The 23315-nt window shown below is 47.0% G+C and overlaps 1 protein-coding gene across 9 annotated transcripts in view; it reads left to right on the top strand.

Moving 5' to 3' along the window:
* Positions 1-23315, top strand: part of SLC44A3 (solute carrier family 44 member 3) — an 81707-nt gene that overhangs the window by 9063 nt on the left and 49329 nt on the right. For all 9 annotated transcript variants that reach the window (XM_017346061.4, XM_089337053.1, XM_002715848.6 and 6 more), the window contains exons 6-9: positions 13165-13325; positions 15163-15252; positions 16413-16537; positions 18927-19113. In XM_017346061.4, coding sequence (XP_017201550.4) covers positions 13165-13325; positions 15163-15252; positions 16413-16537; positions 18927-19113 — 563 coding nt within the window. The remainder of the gene's footprint in view (positions 1-13164; positions 13326-15162; positions 15253-16412; positions 16538-18926; positions 19114-23315) is intronic.

Raw genomic sequence — 23315 nt, 5'->3', positions numbered from 1 at the left:
AGATATTGGGTAGAGCACCTGCCTGCAGGGAATATATAGCCTACAGGAAGCCAAGGATAAACAGAGAGGAACTATTTACAATGTGCGTAACAGACAATGGATTAGTAGCTAGGCTAACTAAGGAAAAAATGCAGCAATGGATAAAGATGCACATAGTCTTCAAATAATGATAGAGTTAGCAAAAAGTTACATATGGATTATCAAATGAGTGATTTTTTTTAAAGTAATTGATGACTGCTTTTTCTTCTCCAAGTATTTAATAAAAATAGAAATTAGTTGTTTATTTTTTGAAACCAGACACAGTTCATTTTTATGGCTCTGGATTTCTCTGTAAGCAACAGACCAAGGTGGGCAAGGCTGAGTGAGTACCATCCCTTTCTTCTCAAAGGAAACAAAGAGCACAGGTCCTTACCAAGAATTTACTTGGTAAACCTTTTGTAGGTTCTTGTGTATCTTTTTCAACTCTTGAAGGACTAGTGCATAGAAGGCACCTTATCCATACTTGTGGAGTGAAGTTGTGATGGTGAAGTAATGATTGCCATGGCAAATGGCTCACGCTTGCACCCTTGAGAAGGCTACGGGGAAATACACAATAGATATTCATGGCCACCATTAGGATCTGAGCTGCAGTAAAGGAGGGCTTGGGTTGATTTCCCATTGTCATTCTTTTCAGAAATGTAAGACCGTTTACGAAAACAAAGAGACATTTGTGAAAAGATCCCCTTATAGTAACAATAATTTAGGTAATGCAAAGTATTCTTTTTTAAGATTTATTTATATATTTGAAAGTCAGAGTTACACACACACATACAGAGAGAGAGAGAGAGAGAGAGAGAGAGGTCTTCCATCCAGTGGTTCACTCCCTAATTGGCCACAATGGCCGGAGCAGCACCGATCTAAAGCCAGGAACCAGGAGCTTCCTCTGGGTCCCCCACATGGATGCAAGGGCCCAAGGACTTGGGCCATCCTCCACTGCTTTCCCAGGCCATAGCAGAGAGCTGGATTGGAAGTGGAGCAGCTGAGTCTCGAACCAGCGCCCATATGGGAGGCCGGCACTGCAGATGGTGGCTTTTCCTGCTTTGCCACAGCCCCGGCCTTGCAAGGTATTCTGCGGACCATCTAGTACAGTGTTGCGGAAAGCACAGTAAAAAGCTTATTACATCATAACCCCAGTACACGTGTACCTTCATACATACCTGCATCTATTAAACTGAAATGGAAACTCACAAAACAAGATTTCTCCATAGTACATGTGATGTGCACTAGTAATTTATGTTGTTTCACTTTTTTTTTTTTTTAAAGATTTACTTATTTATTTGAACAGCAGAGTTAGAGAGAGAGAGAGAGGAGAGACAGAGTGAGATCTTCCATCCTCTGGTTCACTTCTCAAATGGCTACAATGGCTCGGGCTATGCCAGGCCAAACCTTGGAGCTAGGTGCTTCCTCCTGGTCTTCCACATGGCTATAGGAGTCCAAGCACTTTGGGCCATCTTGTGTTGCTTTCCAAGGTGGGTTAGCAGGGAACTGGATGGGAAGTGGAGCAGCCAGAACTCAACCCAGCACCCATATGGGATGCCAGTGCCGCAGGCAGAGGCTTTACCTGCCATGCCACAGTGTTTGCCCTCTGTTTCACTTTTTAAAAATAATTTGTTTCCTAATCATCTGGTTGCAAGTGCAGCTTGGAAAATGCCAATTGGGCAGATATTCAAAAAAGAACTTGAGCAGCTTTTAACTGCATAAGGGGCAGAATATAATTAGCCATCTTTGTGGAATTCTTTACTAAAATTCAATACTTGTGTTATAGATAATTAAAGGAGAGAAGAATTGTTTGCAGGGAAGAGTACACTTTCTATTTTTTTATAATATTTTTAAAATTCTTCTTATTGTCAGATATCACAGACATATCTCAGTGACACATAGAGAGCCCAGGAAAAAGCTAGAACATTTTACAGGTTGAAGGAAAATTATTTTACGCTTAGAAGAGTTTCTTTTAAGAACCTTGTTTGTCACTACCTGCACATAGAGGTGAAAGGGAATGGAATTTTTAAGGTTGTCATTTAGCCAGAGTTGGATAAACTCTCCTCTTACTGTAATTAAGATGGCAACTCTAAGTCCATGGAAAGCTCCTGTCTCGATGCTGATGATGATAATAGCAAACATTTATTGAGCCTTTGATCCTTGCCAGGTACTTTTCCAAGCTCGTGGCATGTATTAACTCATTTGGGCCTCACAAAACCTCCTCTGTACTATAAGTATATTTTCGTCTCTGTTTTACAACTGAGAAAACTGAATGAGAGAGAGGTTCAGGTCATACAACCAGCAAGTGGAAAAGCTGATACTGAAACCCAAGCACCATCCAGGTTAATTGTCCTAATCCAGCATAAACAGTTTGAGGCTGGGTTGGTTTCACTGGGCCCGGCCAGCGGCCTCCCTTGGGCTCACGCTGCGTGGAGGACAGGGCTCTGAAGTCCCATCGCTGTGTGCTCAGGTCACCAGCTCTTCTACCTCCTAAGCCAGTGTTGGCCCTTCACGCTCTTCAGGGCAGAGCCTTCCAACACTAACTTGTCCCGTGGAGGCAAAGCTGCTGATTGACTGGCCTTTCTCAGACACAGGGAGAGAGCTATAAATAGCCACGAGGGCTCCCTGTTTCCTTGGCCTACACAAGCAAGTGTTTGTTTAAGATGGAAATTATCATATTTATCATGGACAAGCACTGCCAAGATTAAAAGACTGGAAAACATGAGAAGCGTGGCTACAGGGCCAAAGGACATTTTCTAAATACCTCTTTTTGACTGGCCTGATTGTTTTCTTCTTCCTCCTTCAATCATGTGAGATGTAACCTGCCCTTTGAGACCAATGGCTGACTACCAAGGACGTCTGTCCCTAGGTATGAGCTTTTAAGAGCAGTGCAAAAGCACTGCAGAAGGTAACAGGCAAGCATATCTTTTTCTCTTTGCTGGACAACATCATACTGCATTTTGAGTTCCTTGTTGATTTAAAATCAAAAAGTCTTGAGTTTTCTCCCCCAGTAGACTCTAGGTCCAGCCTCCTGCAAAGGTGCTCATGTGTATCACTGCCTTGTTTGCTCCCACGAATCCCATATACAGGGTCATCTAATACGCAGACAGTTCTCCAGGTTACTCCCTGCACATTTGAATAGCTTTGCTAGTGGGAAGAAGAAAAGCAGAAGTAGGAGAGAAATTGCAGGCTGTGGCCTAAAGACGCACCTGTGTAGAGCTGGCATTGTGGTAGAGCAGGTTAAGCCACTTACGACCCTGGCATCCCATATCAGAGTGCCGCTCTGAGTCCTGACTGCTCTGCTTCCAGTCCAGCTCCCTGCAATGCATGTGCCTGGGAAAGGACCAGAAGATGGCTCAAGCACTTGGGCCACTGCCACCATGTGGGAGCCATGGATAGAATTCCTGGCTCCTGGCTTCAGCCTGGCCCAGCCCCAGTCATTGTGGCCATTTGAGGAGTGAATTAGTGGGTATAAGATTTTCTCTCTCTCCCTCTCTCTCCCCCCCCTTCCTCTCTCCCTCTCTCCCTCCCTCTCTTCCTCTCTTCCCTCCCTCCCTGCATTTCAAATAAATAAAAATAAAATAAAAATGCTCCCATACCCCAGTGAATGAAACACTCAGTGGGCAGTCAGGCAGCTACCTGACATGGGTGACCCAACCCTTACATGCTTTTCTGTGTCACCCTCCAGGATAAGAAGGGTCATTTTTCATCAGCACAGGGTTACTAAATGCCTACAAAACCCCACTGTTGACAACATGAAGATCTTATGGAGAATTGTGTTTGGGAAAAACAAATGACTAAATCTCTATCTGATCTTATTTTTCAGAAACACTAAAGAAAGTTCAAAAAACATTTGCTTTTAGAACAATTCAGATTTATTAGTATTAAGAATCTGTTTAGTAACAGAAAAGAAAAAACATTAGAGGGTTTGGTAATTGGAAAGCAGGAAACTGCTCTGCAGATTCTCTCATTATAGAAGCTGAGTGAACTGATGACAATAGGAATGTACTGAGAAACTCCTAGAAACAGCGAACTCAGGTGGCGTGGAACAAGATTAGTATACTGGAATCTGTAGCATTTTTACATTTTTTAAAAGACTCCTTTTGCTGCTGCAAGGAAAAAAATAAATAAAAGTACCTAGAAATAAATTTAACAAGAATATATAACAATCATCAGAAGAAAAAATTATACTTGAAGTATAAGAAAATCAAATTCAAAAGAAAGAAAAGGGCATACTGTGTTCTTAATAACAAAATTTAACTTTTTAAAGATGTCATTTCTCCCTTGGTTGATCTAAAATGTATCATGATTGCAATTAAGGAAGAAGAGAATCAAATCCAAATACTTACAGGAATTTAGTTCATAAACTGACAGCTCCAATAAGTGACAAAAGCTGCATTCAACACATGACAGTAGGACAACCAGAGCATCCAGAAAGGAGAGTTGGTTGCACACTCCATGCCCTGTGTGAATAAATTCAAGATTGTAATGTATGACATGAAAGCAAAGAGCACTTAGAATAAGCCATAGGGGAGTTCTCTTATAAACTAGAAGCAAAGAAGCCTTCTAGGCCGGCGCTGCGGCTCACTAGGCTAATCCTTCGCCTGCAGCACCAGCACACAGGGTTCTAGTCCCGGTCAGGGCGCCAGATTCTGTCCTGGTTGCCCCTCTTCCAGGCCAACTCTCTTCTGTGGCCTGGGAGTACAGTGGAGGATGGCCCAAGTGCTTGGGCCCTGCACCCCATGGGAGACCAGGAGAAGCACCTGGCTCCTGGCTTTGGATCAGCGCGGTGCGCCGGCCGCGGTGGCCATTGGAGGGTGAACCAACGGCAAAGGAAATATTTTATTTATCTGAAAGAGTTACAGAGAGAGGTAGAGACAGAGAGAGGTCTTCCATCTGCTGGTTCACTCCCCAGATGGCCACAATAGCTGGAGCTGCGCCAATCCAAAGCCAGGATCCAGGAGCTTCCTCCAGGTCTCCCACGTGGGTGCAGGGGCCCAAGGACTTGGGCCACCTTCTGCTATCTCAGACCATAGCAGAGAGTTGGATTGGAAGAGGAGCAGCCGGGACTAGAACCGGCGCCCATATGGGATACCAGGCTTCAGGCCAGGGCTTTAACCCGCTGCACCACAGCGCCGACCCCAAAAACAAACATTTCTACAAGATGAAAACTAAACTAAAAGCAAATGGGCACAATAAGTCACAATTCATATAAAAGATCAATTTCTCTACTTTTCAAAAGGTCTTACAAATCCACTTTTAAAATACTGACCTCTTAGTATAAAAATGGGATAAGAATATGAATAGATACCTCAAAGAAAAAGCATGATGTTTCTTGAGCATCCTCGCTGAGGCTGGACCTCCCTCACTACAGGGGAGCTTCCATTTAAATCTCTGATGCCTTTGCCTGGTAGACAGCAACATGGGAAGGTTTAGTATCCTCTGTATTAGGGTGCGGGCAGAAAGCACGTGCGTGCACTGATGAGGCAGTGCCCTAAGGAAGACAGTTCTTCAGTGTCGTCAGTTATTGCTGTACATAGCTCTAAACAGCTGTCTCTGGAAATGTAATCTGCAGGTGTGCGTGTACAGTGTAAAGTGGCATCTCTGCAGTGTCATCCACTGCAGTATCTGTAATAGCAAAAGGCTGGAAACAGGGGCCGGTGCTGTGGCGCAGCAGATTAACACCCTGGCCTGAAGCCCTGGCATCCCATAGGGGCGCTGGTTCTAGTCCCAGCTGCTCCACTTCTGATCCAGCTCTCTGCTATGGCCTGGGAAAGCAGTAGAAGATGGCCCAAGCACTTGGACCGCTGCACCCGTGTGAGAGACCGGAAGAAGCTCCTGGCTCCTGGCTTCAGATCGGTACAGCTCCGGCCATTGAGGCCAATTGGGGAGTGAATCAGCAGATGGAAGACCTCTCTCTCTGCCTCTGCCTCTGCTCTCTCAGTGTAACTCTGACTTTCAAATAAATAAATAAATCTTAAAAAAAAAAAAAAAGACTGGAAACAACCTAAATGGCTGTCAAGAGAGCTACTTAAATAAATTACAGTCTGTCATTTCATATAATACTGTTTAGCTTTTTAAATTAACAGATTTATTTCCTTGAGAAGCAGGGTTACAGAGAGAGGGAGAGACAGAGAGAGAAGTCTTCCATCAGCTGGTTTATTCCCCAGATGGCCACAACGGCCAGAACTAGGCTGATCCAAAGCCAGGAGCCAGGAGCTTCTTCTGGGTCTCTGATATGGGTGCAGGGACCCAAGCACTTGGGCCATCTTCTGCTGCTTTCCTAGGACATAGCAGAGAGCTGGGTCAAAAGTGGAACAGCCATGACTCCAACCGGCGCCCACATGGGATGCCAGCACTGCAGGTGGCGGTCTTACCCCCTATGCCACAGCGCCGGCCCCGGCCTCTTTTCTGTCTCACATGAAATAAAAATCCTTGAACAACCTTTCTAATGCAGTCAGGGGCTATGGGTTTATCTTTTTCTTAATTAAAAAAAAAAAAAAAAACACCAGTACACTAGGTCTAGCTGAGAACTTCTTCAGTCTGCTAAGGGCATCTGTGAAAAATCCACCGTTAATATTATACCTTATGGTGAACTATTCAATGCTTTCCACCTAGGATTAGAAACAAGACAAGTGCACTTACCACTTCTATTCAACTTTGTAGTAGAAGTCATAGGAGTTGCAATAAACGAAAAGAAATAGAAAGTAAGAAGTAAAACCATCTTTATTTACAGATGACCTGATTGTGTACATAGAAATATGCAAAGGAACCTACAAAATAACTATTAAACAGAAAGCAAATGTACAAGATACAGGTGAAATTGTATTGCTGAATATAGAAGCAAACACTTTAGGAAATGACATTTATTTCAACTTTTATTTAATAAATATAAATTTCCATAGTATAGCTTATGGATTACAATTGCTCCCCGCCCCCATAACTTCCTTCCCACTCGCAACCCTCCCATGTCCTGCTCCCTCTCCCATGCCATTCGCATCAAGATTCATTTTCAATTCTCTTTATATACAGAAGATCAGTTTAGCATATATTAAGTAAAGATTTCAACAGTTTACACCCACATAGAAACATAAAGTGTAAAATACTGTTTGAGTACTAGTTATAGCGTTAATTCATATTGAACAACACATTAAGGACAGAGATCCTACATGAGGAGTAAGTGCACAATGACTCCTGTTGTTGATTTAACATTTGACACTCTTATTTATGATGTCAGTAATCACCCGAGGCTCTTGTCATGAGCTGCCAAGGCTATGGAAGCCTCTTGAGTTCACAAACTCTGATCTTATTTAGATAAGGCCATAGTCAAAGTGGAAGTTCTCTCCTCCCTTCAGAGAAAGGTACCTCCTTCTTTGATGGCCCGTTCTTTCTGCTGGGATCTCACTCACAGAGATCTTTCATTTAGGTGTTTGGTTGTGTTTTTTTGTTTTTTTGTGGTTTTTTTTTTTGGCCACAATGTCTTGGCTTTCCATGCCTGAGAAACTCTCATGGGCTTTTTAGCCAGATCTGAATGCCTTAAGGATCTGAAAGTCAGAGTTAGACAGAGAGAGGAGAGGCAGAGAGAGAGAGGTCCTCCATCTGCCAGCTTAGCCCCCAACTGGCCGGAGCTGTGTTGATCTGAAGCCAGCAGCCAGGAGCCTCCTCCAGGTCTCCCACACGGTTGCAAGGGCCCAAGGACTCGGGCCATCCTTCACTGTCCTCCCAGACCATAGCAAAGAGCTGGATCAGAAGTGGAACAGCCAGAACTCAAACCGGTGCCCATATGGGATCCCGGCACTGCAATGGCTTTACCGCTATGCCACAGCACTGGCCCCAAACACTTCTTAAAAGAAGATATACAAGCATCCAATAAGTATGTGAAAACAGGCTTAACATCAATTGCCATCAGAGAAGTTCAAATTAAAGCCAGAGAGAGAACACAACACACCTACTAGAAGGACTTAGATTGATTTTTCAGTTCCGATAAAATTTTCCTTTTTTTTTTTTTTTTTCAGTCAGAATGAGCCATAGAACAATTTAAAGTTTACTACTCAGTACTGGTGAGGATGTGGAACAATTAGATTTCTTATCTATCACTAGTACAAGTGTAAATAATGTAGCCAGTTTAGGGGGAAAAAATGGTAGTTTCATATAAAGTTCAGCATACGTACACTTACCATACCACCCAGTAAGCCTGCTTACAGGTGTTAACCCCAGACAAAATGAAAATATCCATCCATGGATTATGAGACATATATAAAAGACATTTGTAGCAACTCTGTTTATAAGAGCCTCAAACTGAGACTCAATGATTGTTTACAGCCCTTGTCTCTTCTATTGAGGAACAGTATTTTTTTTTCTTCATACTCTTTGTTGAACTATTTTACTTAGTGTAGGGTTAACTTTACGTTAAGTGAACTGAAAGTAGATTTTTGTAAAAATTGAGTGGGAATGGGAGAGGGAGGAGGAAGAAGGGTTGGAGCATGGGCAGGAGGGAGGGAAGTATCACTATGTTCTTAAATATGTATATATGAAATACATGAAACTTATGTAAAATTTAAAAAAAAATAAGAAAAAAAAAAGCCTCAAACTGAAACAGCTCAAATGGCAACACACAGGCAGATGGATACACAAATTGTGGTATGATTATACCGGTAAATGGTACTCAGTAATTAAAAGCAGTAATGTGCTGATACGTGCCTTGGTTGAATGAAGGAAGCTGGACACAAAAACAGATATCTTCTGGGATTCCATTTAAATGGAATTATGCAACAGTCAAAACTCATTTATAGCAGCAGAAATCAGATCAGTGGTGCCTGTAAAGGGATGGGGCGGACTTGGAAGCAGCCAGGAGGGAGCTTTGAGCAGTGCTGGACATGTTCTGTATCTTGAAAGAGATGTGGGTTCCAGGGACGTGCATGTCTGCCCAACGCCTCTCACTGGCTATTTCAGATCTGTGCATTTCACTGCATGCAAATTGTACCTCCGTAAAAATAAGAGGAATCCCTTGCATTCTGCTATGAACAGAGCCACAAGATACATTACTGTTTTTAAAAGCAAACTAAACAGCAGTATGCTTTTTGCATAGAGACATACTATACTTATGCTTTATGTTTTTACATAGGTATAATTGACCAGATGAAACATTTGCATATATAACAATTAAACAAGAGCCACAAGATACAGTTAGAAATCAGCTTAATTTCTGTCTCTCTCATCTCTTTACATGTATTAGGAGGGTCTAGTTTTTCCCTTGTGCTTGAAGCAAGATACAGGCAGTTACCAAGGCTCCTCTGGCCATATTTATGTTAAGTTGAAAGGATACTTTTGATTCGGACATTAAAGTATTCAACCCTATGTGATAAACTCCTAACTTCAGGGAGGTCCAGGGAGGGGGTTGGGATCACCTGCCTCTCTCTCTCTCTCTCTCTCTCCTCCCACTTACCCCATTCTTCCTTTCCCAGTTTGCTGACACAGGCTTCTCACTCTCAGGGGCCGGAGCAGGCAAAGCAAAGACAGGGAAGAGGGCAGCAGCGTTCTGTGGGCGGGGAGAGTTGAGGCCAGCTCTTCCTCTCAAGGGCACTTCTCAGGGTCTCTGGGGCTCTCTGGTTGCAGTGTACTTCACGTCCAAGTGTCCTCTCTCTCTGAGGCTTCACCTGTGGTCAGCCATGATCTGCAAATATGAACTGGAAAATTCCAGCAATGAACAATGCTAGGTTTTGAGTTGAAGACCATTCTGAGTAGCGCGATGACATCTTTCATTACAGTATATTGCTAAACTTCTTCTATTTTGTCAGTCTCTTCCTGGGACAAATTTGTAAGTTAACTTTATCACAGGTATGTGTGGATTGGATAAAACATAGTCTGCATGGGGTTTAGTACTTTCCACAGCAGTTTCAGCCACCCACCAGGGTCCTTGGACCATACCCAAGTGGGGAAGAGGGATGCTGCACCCCAGTGCATCGCAGCTCTGGCTGGTCATTTAGGAGGCCTCCCTTAAGCGGCCACCTGTAGCCTCTGTTAAGGTCCCCATAACCTTCCATGCAACTGCCATAGGCCTGATCAACAGCACCCCACACTGAGACCCCTGCATATGTGACCAACATCTGGACCTTGGGAACTCTTCATGTATCCTTCGTCCTGACAAAAGCCACAGGGGCAGGTAGTCAACTCCCTAATTGTAGCTGTCCACTCTGCAGCCCAGCCACCCACCCTCCAGGTTGCTCAGGGCAGCTCAGAACTTACCTCTGGGGTTCCTTAAGCTCTCTGGGTTTCCCATGAAACCCCTCTCTGAGTGAGGAGTAGTACCCCTCACCCAATTCCCCTTAGGGACTGGGATGAAGTCACATGAGTTCTCTTTTTTTTTTTTTTTTTAAACTCTTCAGACTTGCTCTTCCACTGCAGCTGCACACGTCAACACCTAACAAAGTGAACCTTATGCAAATAAAAAAGATCCTGGGGAGAATAAAGACTGACAGGAGAATCTAACCATTTGAGTAATGTATAACCACCTTCCTCAAGGGGATAGAGAGAAAAGGAACTAAGTGACTTTGGAAACAGCTTTGTGACAGGGGACTGAAAGCTCAAAACAGAAAGAATTGGATGTAAACACTACTCTAGGTGTTATACTACTATAGGCCTACAGGGGCACTGGTGAGCCATTTGGCCATCTGGAAAGCTCGGATTAGGGTTGATTGTAAAGAGGGCCTAGAATCAGCTATTCCCCGGTGGCAATGAGCCCACTCAGCATTATCTAATTACTCTTCTCCAAGGGTTCCCTGGAGAAATGGCTGACCCTAGAGCTCGGATCAGGAAATGAGCAGCTAAGCCTCGCATTACCTTAGAAAGCCAGAAAGTAAAGAAAACGATGGCGCTCATCAGAAAGACACAGCGAGGAGGTAGTGGTGGCAGGTGAAAGACCTCCTAGTGGCTAAAGCCGGAGCAATTTGAACAACAGAAAAATAATGATCATATATTATTTTAAACCAAAATAAAATAAAAAATACCCCCACTAACACAAATCAATGATTCAATAAATAAATAAGAGAAAAGAGATACACGTTCCCTACAGGAGATTCCCAAATAATATAAACTTCCTGGAGGTAGGGCTGTATTTCCCTCCCCTGGAGAGCAGGCCCCAGACACCTTAACTCACCTCTAGAGGATAGAATATAGAAAGAAAACAATCACTCCACAGGCACCCCCTTAACAAGTCATCCAGGTTAACCTCAGCAACAGTGTCACATTGCTATCCCGTTCCCTGATGTGAGGGCATTTCACCTCTGGGACAGTTTTCCCAAAAACTTGTAACTGCAGTCTCAGGATGAGAAAACATGAGGGAAATTCTACAAATCGGGGGACAGTTTACAAAATACCTGCTCATGAATCTACAGAAATGTCAAGATCATAAGAAAAAAGGAGAGGCTGGTGCTGCGGCTCAACAGGTTAATCCTCTCTAGCAGTGCCGGCACACCAGGTTCTAGTCCCGGTCAGGGAGCCAGATTCTGTCCCGGTTGCCCCTCTTCCAGTCCAGCTCTCTGCTGTGGCCCGGGAGTGCAGTGGAGGATGGCCCAAGTGCTTGGGCCCTGCACCCGCATGGGAGACCAGGAGAAGCACCTGGCTCCTGGCTTCGGATCAGCGTGGTGCGCCAGTCACAGCGCGCCAGCCGTGGTGGCCATTGGAGGGTGAACCAATGGCAAAAAGGAAGACCTTCTCTCTGTCTCTCTCTCTCACTAGCCACTCTGCCTGTCAAAAAAAAAAGGAGAAGGAAAAAACTCTCATGGAGAAAAGAGGAACCCTGACAACTCAACGTAGTGTGGTATCCTGGGTTGGCTCCTGGAACAGGAGAAATTTGTTAGTGGGATGTGATGCAATGTGAACAAAGGCTATAGAGTTCAGTTAGTTGTATAATAATAATGTTAAATCTTAATCCTCAGTAATGTAACCTGGCTGTCTAAGATGTTAGAGGCCAGCGTTGTGGCATGGTGGGGAAAGCCTCTGCCTGCAATGCAGACATCCCATATAGGCACTGGTTTGAGTCCCAGCTGCTTCACTTCCACTCCAGCTCCCTGCTAATGCACCTGGGACAGCAGCAGAAGATGGCCCAAGTGCTTGGGCCCCTGCACCCACGTGGGAGACCTGGAAGAAGCTTTGGGCTCCTGGCTTCAGCCTGGCCTATTCCTGGTCATTGCAGCCATTTGTGAAGTGAACCAGCCAATGGAAGACCTCTCCCTGTCTCTCCCTCTCTAACTCTGCCTTTCACATAAATAACTCTTTAAAAAAAAAGAAGTTAACATTAGGAGTAAGAGTTCACAGCAACTCTTACTATCTTTGCAATTTTTCTGTAACTCAACATTCTTCAAAAATTAAAACCTTATTTTCTAAAAAGACTTACTTATTTGAAAGAAAGAGAGAGTCAGAGAGAATCTTCCATCCATTCGTTCGCTCCCTCTGCTGCCTTCCCAGGGACACTGGCAGGAAGCTGGTTTGGAAGTACAGCAGCCAGGAATCAAACTAGCGCTCTGATATGGGATGCTGGCATCATTAGCAGTGGCTTAACCCACTCACTCACAGCACCACAGAAGGACAGATACTGCGTGATCTCAGTTATATGTGGGACCTGAAAAAGTCAAATTCATGGAGACAGATGTTGGGGGCCAGGGAGGTGGGAGGTGTTAGTCAATTATATAAGATGAATAAGCTCTAGAGGTTTGGTGTACAGCATGGTGATTATGGTTAACAGTCTTCGCTGATACTTGAAACTTGCTAAGAGAGCAGGCTTAAGTGTTTCCACTGTTTAAAAAAAAGGTAACCATGTCAGGTGCGGTATTTGTTAATTAGCTTGACTGTTAATCACTTCACAAGGGACATGTGTTTCAAAACAAAACTTAGTACACTTTAAATATATACAGTTTTTATTTTTTTAAATGTGGCCTCCCAAGTCTAGGTGATCGGTTTCTCTGGGGCCAGATAATCAGTTTCCCGTCCAGAGTATCAGCTAAGGGGCCCTTTGCAAAAAGGATGCTAAACCTCTGTTCATTACTACAGACCTTAGATTTGCTTGGTTGTTGAGAATTTTGAGGAACCATCTTTTTTTTTTTTTTTTTTTTTTTTTTAAGATAAATGATGGAACTCTCTCGTTTTCAGCAAGCCCTTTCCCTTGTTCAACCGGTGCATCCCTCAAACACCTGAGTGCTATTCCCTGTTTGCGTCTGTTTTGATAAATGATGTCGACACCCTCCAGCGAATTCTGAGTGGAATCATGTCAGGAAGAGACACGATCCTCGGCCTGTGTTTCCTCTCTTTAGGTAATTTTCAGTGACTCCTCTTTTAGTCACTGCTTATGGAATGCCACACTTTCTAATACTCATCTATGTTGAACAGTGAAAATTAGCTTCTTGGCATAAATATAAAACTTCATATTTATTTTCTTTCTAGATATTTTCAGTGTTTCAGGGTCAAGTGGGAGAGGGAGCAATAGAAATGGGAGATCAGCTGATTCTGTGCCAAGAAGCCTTACTGGGTGGGGTACTGGGTGCGGCGCCTTAACACACTGATCATGTTCCTGGGTCTGGCCCTCTGCTCTGCACAAGGGGTGAACGTGCAAGTCGGATGGCCAGTTTATGAATTGTCCGTGAGAGGCACAATCATCAGGGAGACTAGAACCATGAGCTTTCACTAGTTTGTGCTCTGCAGAAGGATGCTAATGATCAAGAGAAAGAGGAGGGTGTGTCCGTGATGTGTCCAGCTCCTCCGAGGAGCACAGCTGTATTGCATTGTAGACAGGTCAAGGTCTTGAGCCAAGACTGGCCTCCTCTTGGCATTTCTGGGAGCAGCTACCCACCTTTGGCCCTTTGATGTCCCATTTTCTATGTTTGAATTTGCTGAGTCCTATTAAAAGTCAGCTTTTACAGGTTAATATACTCTGCCAGTAATTTTAGACAATCGTAGTAGCCTTTCCTGCGGCAGCCCCTCAGCCATTAACATGTTTCTGCAAGTTTACGAATGTAGTTTTACATAATTTCATCACCAAATGTTACTAACTCCCAAAAGCCTGAGGATGTTTAGTCACAGCCATGTAACTTCATACAACTCACATAGGCTGCTTTGACTCCCAGAGGCTGGCCAGGTGACCATCTGTGGGATCTTCAAAAAGTTCACCAAAAATGTGTATCGTGAAAACACTATGCATGGTTTTTACAATATTTTTGCACCAAAATAAGCTTACGTTTAATTCAGTTTTTCCACAAACTTTCTGAAGTACCTTCATGCATGCACAAAACAATCCTGAAACCATAAATGATAACCTAGTGTACCCACAGCTACTGTGTGCTCAGTAGATTCATAATGGTATTAATAGCTATCATGACTGAGCATGTGTCACATTCCAGGTATTGTGCTTATTCTTTACTCATTGAAACCTCATCAGAATCCTGTCCCCACTAGCAGGAGAAGAAACTGAGGCATAGAGATGGTAATGGATTTGACCAAGCTTCCATGTCTAGTGGAATGGGTGGCAAGGCGGAGACTCAAACAGCCCTGTTTGACTCTAAAATCTAAATTATTAGCCACTGCACTAAAATATTTATATGTAACCTTGATTTCTTGTTTAAAAACAAAACAATGTTTATAAATTGAAATATTAAGAAAAGACTAAGAAGCCCAAATATTGGAAAATGAAATGAAGTATAGATAATTTACAATTAGAACTTAATATTTTTCATTTTAAAGGCATTAACCTTTCAGATTTAGTAAGAGTATCTGAGAACCTCTGAAGTTAGAACTTCATGTAAGCCCAGTGTGAAGTCAAAAGACAAAAGTATGGTGAAATTTTCAAATGTTTCACTTGGACTTTTAAGAGGAAAAAATTGTTTTTGAATATTTGGGAATAATACTTTACATGTTTTAATTAATAAGGAATGCTGACACTTCCAGAAGCTGGCTTACCATAGCTGACTGAACCTGTGTGTGCTTCAGAGTGGCCAGAGTGTATCTTGCTACTTGTGCCTGGCATCTGGTAGATGGCCCAAGATATTTAGAGACTGGATAAAACCGTCATCCCCCTGGAGGGTCTGGTCATCATCGTCTTGCCGCCTTCTTCCTGTCCTCTGTTGTGGGATTTATATGTTTTCCTTATTTTTTCAGCCTTATCTTTGGCCATGATGTTCACCTTCCGATTCATCACCACCCTTCTGGTTCATATCTTCATTTCATTGGTTATTTTGGGGATGTTGTGTAAGTATTTCTTTTTGATTAACCCCTTTTTGATTGACTGAAAAGCCTTTCCATGAAGTATAGAGCTTTGAACGTGGCCTTGAGCCACCTGGGGTCTTGGGGAGTACTTAGTCCAGCCCTAGCATATCACATCTGAGAAAACTCGGGCTCTGAAACACCAGCCAAGAGCAAAGGCAAGGTCTGGTCTTGTTCCTTCTGCCACTGTGTGCAGCCCTGAGATGAGCCTGCCAAGCGAGGGGTCCTGGGGTGGGGTGGGATAGGGGGATCCACGACAGTAAAAGAGAATTCCAGTGCCTGTTGGAAGCATTTTATAGGATTTATTCAGAGCTTGCACCTCCCCTATGGGCATGTGGTGCCCACAGTTGCCATGGAAAGAAAAGCCACAGGTCCGAGGGAGAGTGGCGTGTTGGAGCCCTGTAGCTGGGTCTCGTATTTCCCTCCAGTTACTCAACTGTGGGTCTCACCAAGAGTTGTTGGGAAAGGAGGTCAGAGGGACAGGGACATGCAAGAGGCTCCAGGCCCAGTGTTCACCGACATTTTACTGTTATGGCCACAGTGGCTTAGTGCCTGGATTAGGCAGCTCTGCCCCAGGCAGCAGGGAGTCCTGGAGCCCCGTGTTGGAGGACGGGCAGAGCGTCCTGTGAGGGATGTTTCTCCATCTGTGTTAGTAAAGACAGCTGTGACCTTCCCACAGTGATGAGGCCATGGCGTAGCAAGGGTGTTGTCCCTAAATGCAGGGTGTTTACGGGCAGTGTCCTCGGGACGAGCCTCTGAGGCTGAGGAGAGCCACCTGGCTGTGTAGGTAGAAGCCAGTATCCAGGTTCCCGCCACAGAGCTTGTCTGAAAATCTTAGACTCTGGACTCCCTCATTGTTCCTCTCACCGTGCTGTCCGGGTGGCTCCCCTCCTCCCACAGAGACCCAACTGCTGGGCTGGGCACCCGCGGTCTGGGGTCACCTCCCAAAGACAGACAGCCGTCTCCAGAGTGGCAGGCCCCCGGCCGGGCTGCCCTGGCTCTGCCCAGCCCCTCCACAGAGGGCAGCTGACAGCTACCGTACAGCTCGGGCCCCCTGGGCCCTGTTTGGACGGGGCTCCCAGGGCGGTCCCCGCCAGCCGGTTTCTCAGGGCCTGTGCTGAGCTCCTCTGCTGTTTGCTTTGCAGTCGTCTGCGGCGTCCTGTGGTGGCTTTATTACGACTACACGAACGGCCTCAGCATAGAGCTGGCCACCGAGAGGGAGAACATGAAGTGTGTGCTGGGGTTTGCCATTGTGTCCACGGCCCTCACGGTAAGGACGCCGTGCCAGCGGCGGGCCCAGCAGCTGGCGCACACTCCGACATCCAAATCACCACCTCCTCACCAGAATCAATTAGAATCTGTTTTTTGTTCCCCTCAGCATGTGCGCTCCCTTGTGCCTTGATGCCTTGGAGCATCGTGGGCCACCAGATCCAAGCTTCACCACCCACGGGGTGAGCAGGGAGACATGCCTTGGGCTCCTTATCTGTCAAATGACAATACTGATTCACAGTTGTCTACAGGGGTGTGGCCTTCCCCAAAGGGTGTATCCACAGCTGAAGCTCAGAGTTCACCCAGAGTGGGTGGGGAGAGGGTGGGGAGGTCCTAATGCTACCTGAAGGGCAGTGCTCCCTGCTCTGCTGGAGAACTGAGCCCAGAGGAAGCTGTGCTGGCTGTGCAGCTAGGGGCGGGCCATGCCCAAGGAAGGCCCTGCCTGCCCTGTTTTGGATCCTGGCTAGCCAGCCCAGCCTCTGCCCCCACAGAGCTCTGCACAGGGCAGGCACGTGGCCCACCAGAAGAGAAAGCCAGGTGCTGTCACCCCAGTCCAGCACTGATCTCCAAGGGGAAGGAAGTGATTAGCGGCCCTTCTCCCCTTCCCTCACTCCCCTTTCCCAGAGCAACGGAAGAAGGGGGAGAGGGAGAAGAAGGGTCACCTCCCTCACAGCTCACCTCACTTGTGTCCTGCTCCCTGCCCTCCTGTGTCCTCACCTGGATCCCAGAGAGACCCCTGTCCACTGCCGTTTCTACTTGGGCAGTGTTTATGTCTCCTGACTTCTCAGAAGCTGCCTGGCAAGCCAACTTGAGAACATTGTTCTGGAAGGTGAGGGCCACCTGTGAACACTACCTAAGTAGATTCAACATAGCGTCTAGCAACCATGGGTGAATTGGGGTGAGTCGCATTAAATACTCACCTCAGGGCATCAGCTCAGAGAACAGGTAGAAATTCAGCTGCCTAAAGCCCAGAGCCCAGAGGAATCAGAGTGTTGACCTCTGGGCAGTGAGTCAGCTCTGCTGCCACCCAGCCCAGCCCGGCCCAGCCCCAGGAGGTGACACTGATCTCTATCAAGATTGGGGGAAGCAGTGGAGTAGAGATTAACGGTCCTTTCTACTGGACATCCTTGCATAGTTCTTATGAGTGTCAGGAGGGCATCAGTGTCAGTTGTGTCATCCATATAGATTATCTGTGTGTGTGTGTAGATAGATGTAAAGCATCTATGTATCACAAGTGGTAAAACACATTTGTTAGCATTCCATTGGGAACTGGAAGCCTGGTTTATCTGCTTAAAGGTATCCCTTTGCTTTGATAGAATTGTAAATAACAAACCAAGTTTCCCTTCCTTGTTGGTTGTGTTAGCAATGAAAACAGAGACAGGAGTTCTGCTCAACTATCCAGACCCCTGCTGAGTGTCTTGCTAGGAGGAGGAAGGGGCACTCCTGACCCCGACATGCACCACAGGGCCAGGAGGGGCTGCTCCCAGCACAAATTTCTGCACTTTATCACACTGTTCTTGACTGTCATTCCTCTGCTCAGCTGAGAGTAGAGTAGGCAGGAGCGTGGCCTGCACAGACCTCAGGTGCAGGTGCTGGGAGGGGTCCATCAGGAAGGCCCTGAACTGCCATCTGCATGGGTTTCACCTTTATCCAGAGGCGCTGGGGAACCACTGATGGACTTTGAGCAGGGAGCTGACATCTTGGCTCTACCTTTTACCAAGGGAGATTGAGGAATGGAGGCAGGGTGAGGATGAGTTGGGGGACTCAGGGCAGAAAGTTATTGGGGTTGTTGGGGTCTGGATGAGAGGAGCTGCGGCATCCATGGGAGGATGAACCACTGGGTTCTGGGGGTTTGCGGGCTCTCGAAGACTGTGTGGGGCTGTAGGTGTGAGTATAGACAAGCCAAGAAGCTGGGCCCTGAGGAGGAGAAGGAGAGAGATGGAGTGGCTGGAGGGGGCTGTGAGGTGAAGGATGGCCTGTTCGGCCAACAGGAGACATGTGTAGGTAGCTATATGGCAGGGAGGGCTGCTGTGAGCACCTGCACTGTCTTTTCTCTCTTTCAGTATCTTGGGTTGGGGCAGAGGGAATAAAACACAGCTCCCTGACCCTGAAGGACCTCATTCTCATGTTTCTCTTGCTCTCTAACAAAACCTCAAGGACTTTTAGGGAAGGACTGCATCTTGCTCACTGTCTTTACTGTAACTTGGAGCCCAGGGCCCAGCAACACAGTAGATGCTCAAGTAGGGGTTTGAGAATTTCCCTGTTCAATGATAACAAAAGGAGTGAGTATCTTAGCAGAGCTGTGTACAGAGACGTAAAGCAGTAGGGTTTGTTTTTGTCTCTACCTGGTGCTCCGTTATTTTGAAATAATTTAACCCCTTTCTCACCAGGTAATCCTGCTCGCCTTGATTTTTGTGTTCAGGAAGAGAATCAAGTTGACGGTGGAGCTTTTCCAAGTCACAAATAAAGCCATCCACAGCTTTCCATTCCTGCTATGCCAGCCGCTGTGGACATTTGCCATCCTCATTTTCTTCTGGGTCCTCTGGGTGGCCGTGCTACTGAGCCTGGGAACTGCAGGTAAGAGCCTGGGTGAGTTCATTACCCTGGAGTTGTTTACAGAGGCCGTCACTGTTATGGAGCCGTGGGCCTGTTTCTGGGGGCACCACGGCTCCACTCCACCAGAGGTGTCTGATGATAGCAGTGATGGTGTTATGGCTGGGTCGGGGGACAGCGGGAAGTGCCTTTCCCTCTTTTGTGTGGACTTAAAATAAAGAAGTTGAGCTTGTGTTTCATGAGAGAATAAATTCAGTAAGGACTGAAAGCTTTATGGACGACTATAATCCTCATATGAACAAAGGCCAAGAGAAAGAATATTATCAAACATCTCCAGGCTGAAATTTTCTCCAAGGTAATTTACCAGCCCCTCTCAAGTCAGTAGTTGATAAAGAGGAAGCCAAGAAAGCCCAGGCTTAAAGTTTGTTGTGCCCAGCAGAGTCAGCTCAAGTTGAAATCAAGCGCAGAGTGGAAGTTCACATTGCTTTGGTCCTGAAAAATAAAAAAAATAAAAAAAAAAAAAAAAAAAAAAAAAAAAAAAAAAAACACCATATCCTCCATCATCTTGTTATATCCAAACTGTGGTTCCCCACCGAAGGAATGCCTCGGCGTCAGCTGTGGTGCCTTAGTACAATAGGCACCCTTGGGTCCTAGCCTCTTCTGAGATTCGGATTCAGGTGGTTTGGGGTGAACCAGTTATATATAGATATAAATATAGATGTCTATATAGATATTTATAGATGACATGAACAGGGCAACTACATGTCACAGCAGTACTTTTCAAGGTGCCATCTGGAACCAGGTATGGAGCCTGATGCCGAAACATCCGTCACCCCATTGCTCCCTTCATTGAGAAAGTCCTGCTGTGGGGAATAAAGATGCCGCTGAACAAAGCGATGAGCTTAGCGGTGCAGTTGCTCTGCCTTCTGGCATGAGCTCCTTGTCTTAGTGCAGACTGGTGACAAACAGTGTGAGGACACGTGGACTGGGACTAGCAAATAGCGTGAAGACAGGCAGCTGGAATGTGCGCTTCCCTTTACAGCACTGTCCTGGACCTCCGCTCCTCTCCATGACTTGTCCAGGCCCAGAGTCACACTCTGATGTGAGTGCAAAAGAGCAGGTTGCGCGCTGACTCTGGCCAGGCAGACGGGAGCCACAGCAGGTGTCAGATCTGCATGGTTAATGAGGCTCCTTAATGTTTAATCAAGTTTGTCTTGTCCCTTATTCACAACTGCTGCGAAGGTGATTCTTGGCCTGGTTCCCCCTTCCTCTCCCCTGGAATAACTGAGGCCCAGCATCAAGATGGCCAGCAGGCTGCCATTGGAAGCCCTCCTTCCAAACGGCACAGATGCCCTAGAGGCAGGCTCTTTTGCAGGGGAGTCTGGAAGCTTCCGGAAGACTTGCAGCGAACTTCTGCTTATTATCAAGGAAGGAACCTTGGCCAAACAGATATATCCTGTAATTAGTCTGAATGACGTTTTTCTGAGAGTGAAAGAAAACTCAAAAGAGCAGGGACTTAAACAAGGGAGGAGCTAATTTCCTGCTCAAGTAGATGAAGTCCACGAGGAGGAGAGCCATGCCCACATAGCCAAGGAGCCACGTACCTTCTTTCTTGTTCCATAACCTCCACTCCTTGCTTCCACCTCGTAGTTAAAACAGGCACTCCTGCTCCAACCACCATCTCTCTCTCTCTCTCTCTCTTTTTTTTTAAGATTTTGTTTATTTGAGAGATAGAGTTAGAGACAGAGAGAGGGAGAGACAAAGAGAGGTTTTTCATCTGCTGGTTCACTCTCCAAATGGCTGCAATGGCCAGAGCTGGTGTAATTGGAAGCCAGGAGCTTCTTCCTGGTCTCCCAAGCAATTGGGCCCTCTTCCACTGCTTTCCCGGCCCATAGCTGAGAGCTGGATTGGAAGAGGGGCAGCCAGGACACGCACCAGTTCCCATACTGGATGCCAGCACTGCAGGCAAAGACTTAGCCCACAACGCCACAGTGCAGCCCCCCCCCTCACTGTGTCTCTGTTAAGGAAGTGGCAGGAAGACAAGCGTGCCCTTCCCAGAGGTCACAGGCACACTCCCAGCTAACCCCACTGGCCACATCCTATCTGCACGGGAAGCCAGGAAACGTGATTCATCTGGGGCAGCCGTGCACAATGAAGAATGACCCGCAAGAGAAGAGGGGGACAGAGGTCTCCACCAGAGCCGCACTGGACAGTTCCTGTGGCTTGCTTGCTTGCCTTGTGCTCAGTCCCAGTCAGAAAGGACAGTGGCCTTGGTGCATGAAGGGAACAAGCACTGTTGAGGTCTTCCCAGATTCCAGCCGTGTACTAGGCACTTATTGTGGTCTCCTAGGCAACACAGTCCCCTTGTGATTTGTGTGAGATTGCACTCGAGTTGCAGGCAAGGACACTGGGTTCTCTGGAAGTCATTTGGTGCGGGTCACACAGGTACAGCCAAGAGTGTGGTGGCTCCCTCGCTCCGCAGCTCTAGAATCGAGCCAAGCTCTTCCCACTACCATACACCTGCCCTGTGTCTGGGAGGCAGAGCTAGGAAGTAGAAACCAGGTCTCCTCGGGTTTATCTGTTCAAGATGAAGCACTGTTGAGGTACAGCAACCGCCTTCTCCATGCAGGCATTGGCTGTGGCGTGGTGCCCGGGCCTGCAGCTGCAGGGCAGCACAGAGGACCCACAGGCTGACAGCCAGAGCCAGCTGGCCGTGAGGTACGGCAGGAGGTGTCCGGGGCCAGGACCCTGGGCGGTGGCTGTGAGGTGCCGGAGCCATAGCCTCCAGAGAATTCCCCGGGGTTGGGTGATGTCTTGGGAAACAGGGGAGAGGGCCAGTGAAGGACCTGCTCTTTACAGCATGGGTGGCCCAACTCGCTGGCCGCTGGTGGCTGCTGAGTCTGGATAAAGTAGGCTGTGCCTGTAGTCAGAACCCATTAGGTTTTGGAGCAGGGCGTGTTTGTCCTTCCTTTAATTCACAGGTATGTGGTGACCACGGTAGGGATGAGGCGCTAGGCGAGGCTCTAGACAAAGGTGGGGAACAAGACCCAGCTGTCTCTGCTCACTTCAAGTCGAGCGGGACAAGCTGACCACTGCACTTGATTGCAATCAGGCCTGATGAACATGATGATGGGAAAAATATGGGAAGCCACTGGAGCAGCAGAGCCAGGGCCTGGCCCACCGTCACTGTCACGGCGGCTGCTCAGAGGATAAGCTCTCTATTGGCCTGTTGTACATTGCTATAACAGCACCCTAGGCTGGGTAGTTTATAATAAAGACAGGTTTATTTAGCTCACAGCTTTGGGGGCAGAAAGTCCACAGCAGTCCTTGCTGGCTCTGGCAAGGACCCCGTGGCAGCTGGCATCGGGGTGGGAGTGGACGTGCGAGGTGTCACCTGGGGAGACAGGAAGCCAGAGAGAGTGGGGAGGGGTCAGCTGTTCTAAAACAGCCCTCCCTCCAGAACTAACAGGGTCCCATGAGAACTATGTGCACCCCCCCAGAATGCAGCACCCCAATCCCCAGTCACCTCCAACTGGACTCCACCTCCTAAGGGGTCCACTGCCCCCCAACCTCGCCACACTGGGGACCAAGCTTCCGACACACTGGCCCTTATACAACAAGCCCCTTGGCAACAATAGCACGCTGGAAAGCAGCAAAGGAGGATCCAGCAGAGAGAGCTGGAGGTGAGGTCAGAGGGGGTGAGCTGTCAACCTGCTGCCCATAGGTTCCCCTTGCTGGGGCCCAAGTTGAGCCCACGGCCTACAGAGCAGTGAGGCTGCCCAGCTGCCAGGATTGAGAGCAGGAGGGGCAGGGAGCCCAGGAGCCTGTACTTGGGGCCAGAAGGAAACATGCTATTATGCAGCTGCCTTGTGGGATCTTGTGCAGAGTGGGACCATTCTCCATCAGCAGAAGGAGCAAGATGGCAAGGGTGAGAGGCAGAGGAGGCCACAAAGGGAACCAGGGCCCACCACCGGATGTCAACATCTACGTGGATCAGAGCCCCCCTACCCCACCCCACCCCACCCCACCCCACCCCTCTCCGCTGGCCTTGGGCATCAGAGAAACTGGATCAGCCTGGCCTCTCAGGCCGCCTGACTCGCCTTCCACTCACCTGTCGGCTGACCCAGGTGCACAGAACGCCCTTTGTTTCCCAAAGCCTGTCCACCTGGTGCCAGAGCAGCCCACGGGCAAGTCAGCAGCCGCATCCCACTTTGATCTTCAGGAGC

This window comes from Oryctolagus cuniculus, chromosome 7, assembly GCF_051225735.1.
Source record: "Oryctolagus cuniculus isolate XC-2025 breed Fujian yellow rabbit chromosome 7, ASM5122573v1, whole genome shotgun sequence".
In the NCBI taxonomy this organism is placed as follows: Eukaryota; Metazoa; Chordata; class Mammalia; order Lagomorpha; family Leporidae; genus Oryctolagus; species Oryctolagus cuniculus.
The sequence above is the reverse complement of the archived record's forward strand: the minus strand, read 5'-3'. Positions and strand labels throughout refer to the sequence as shown.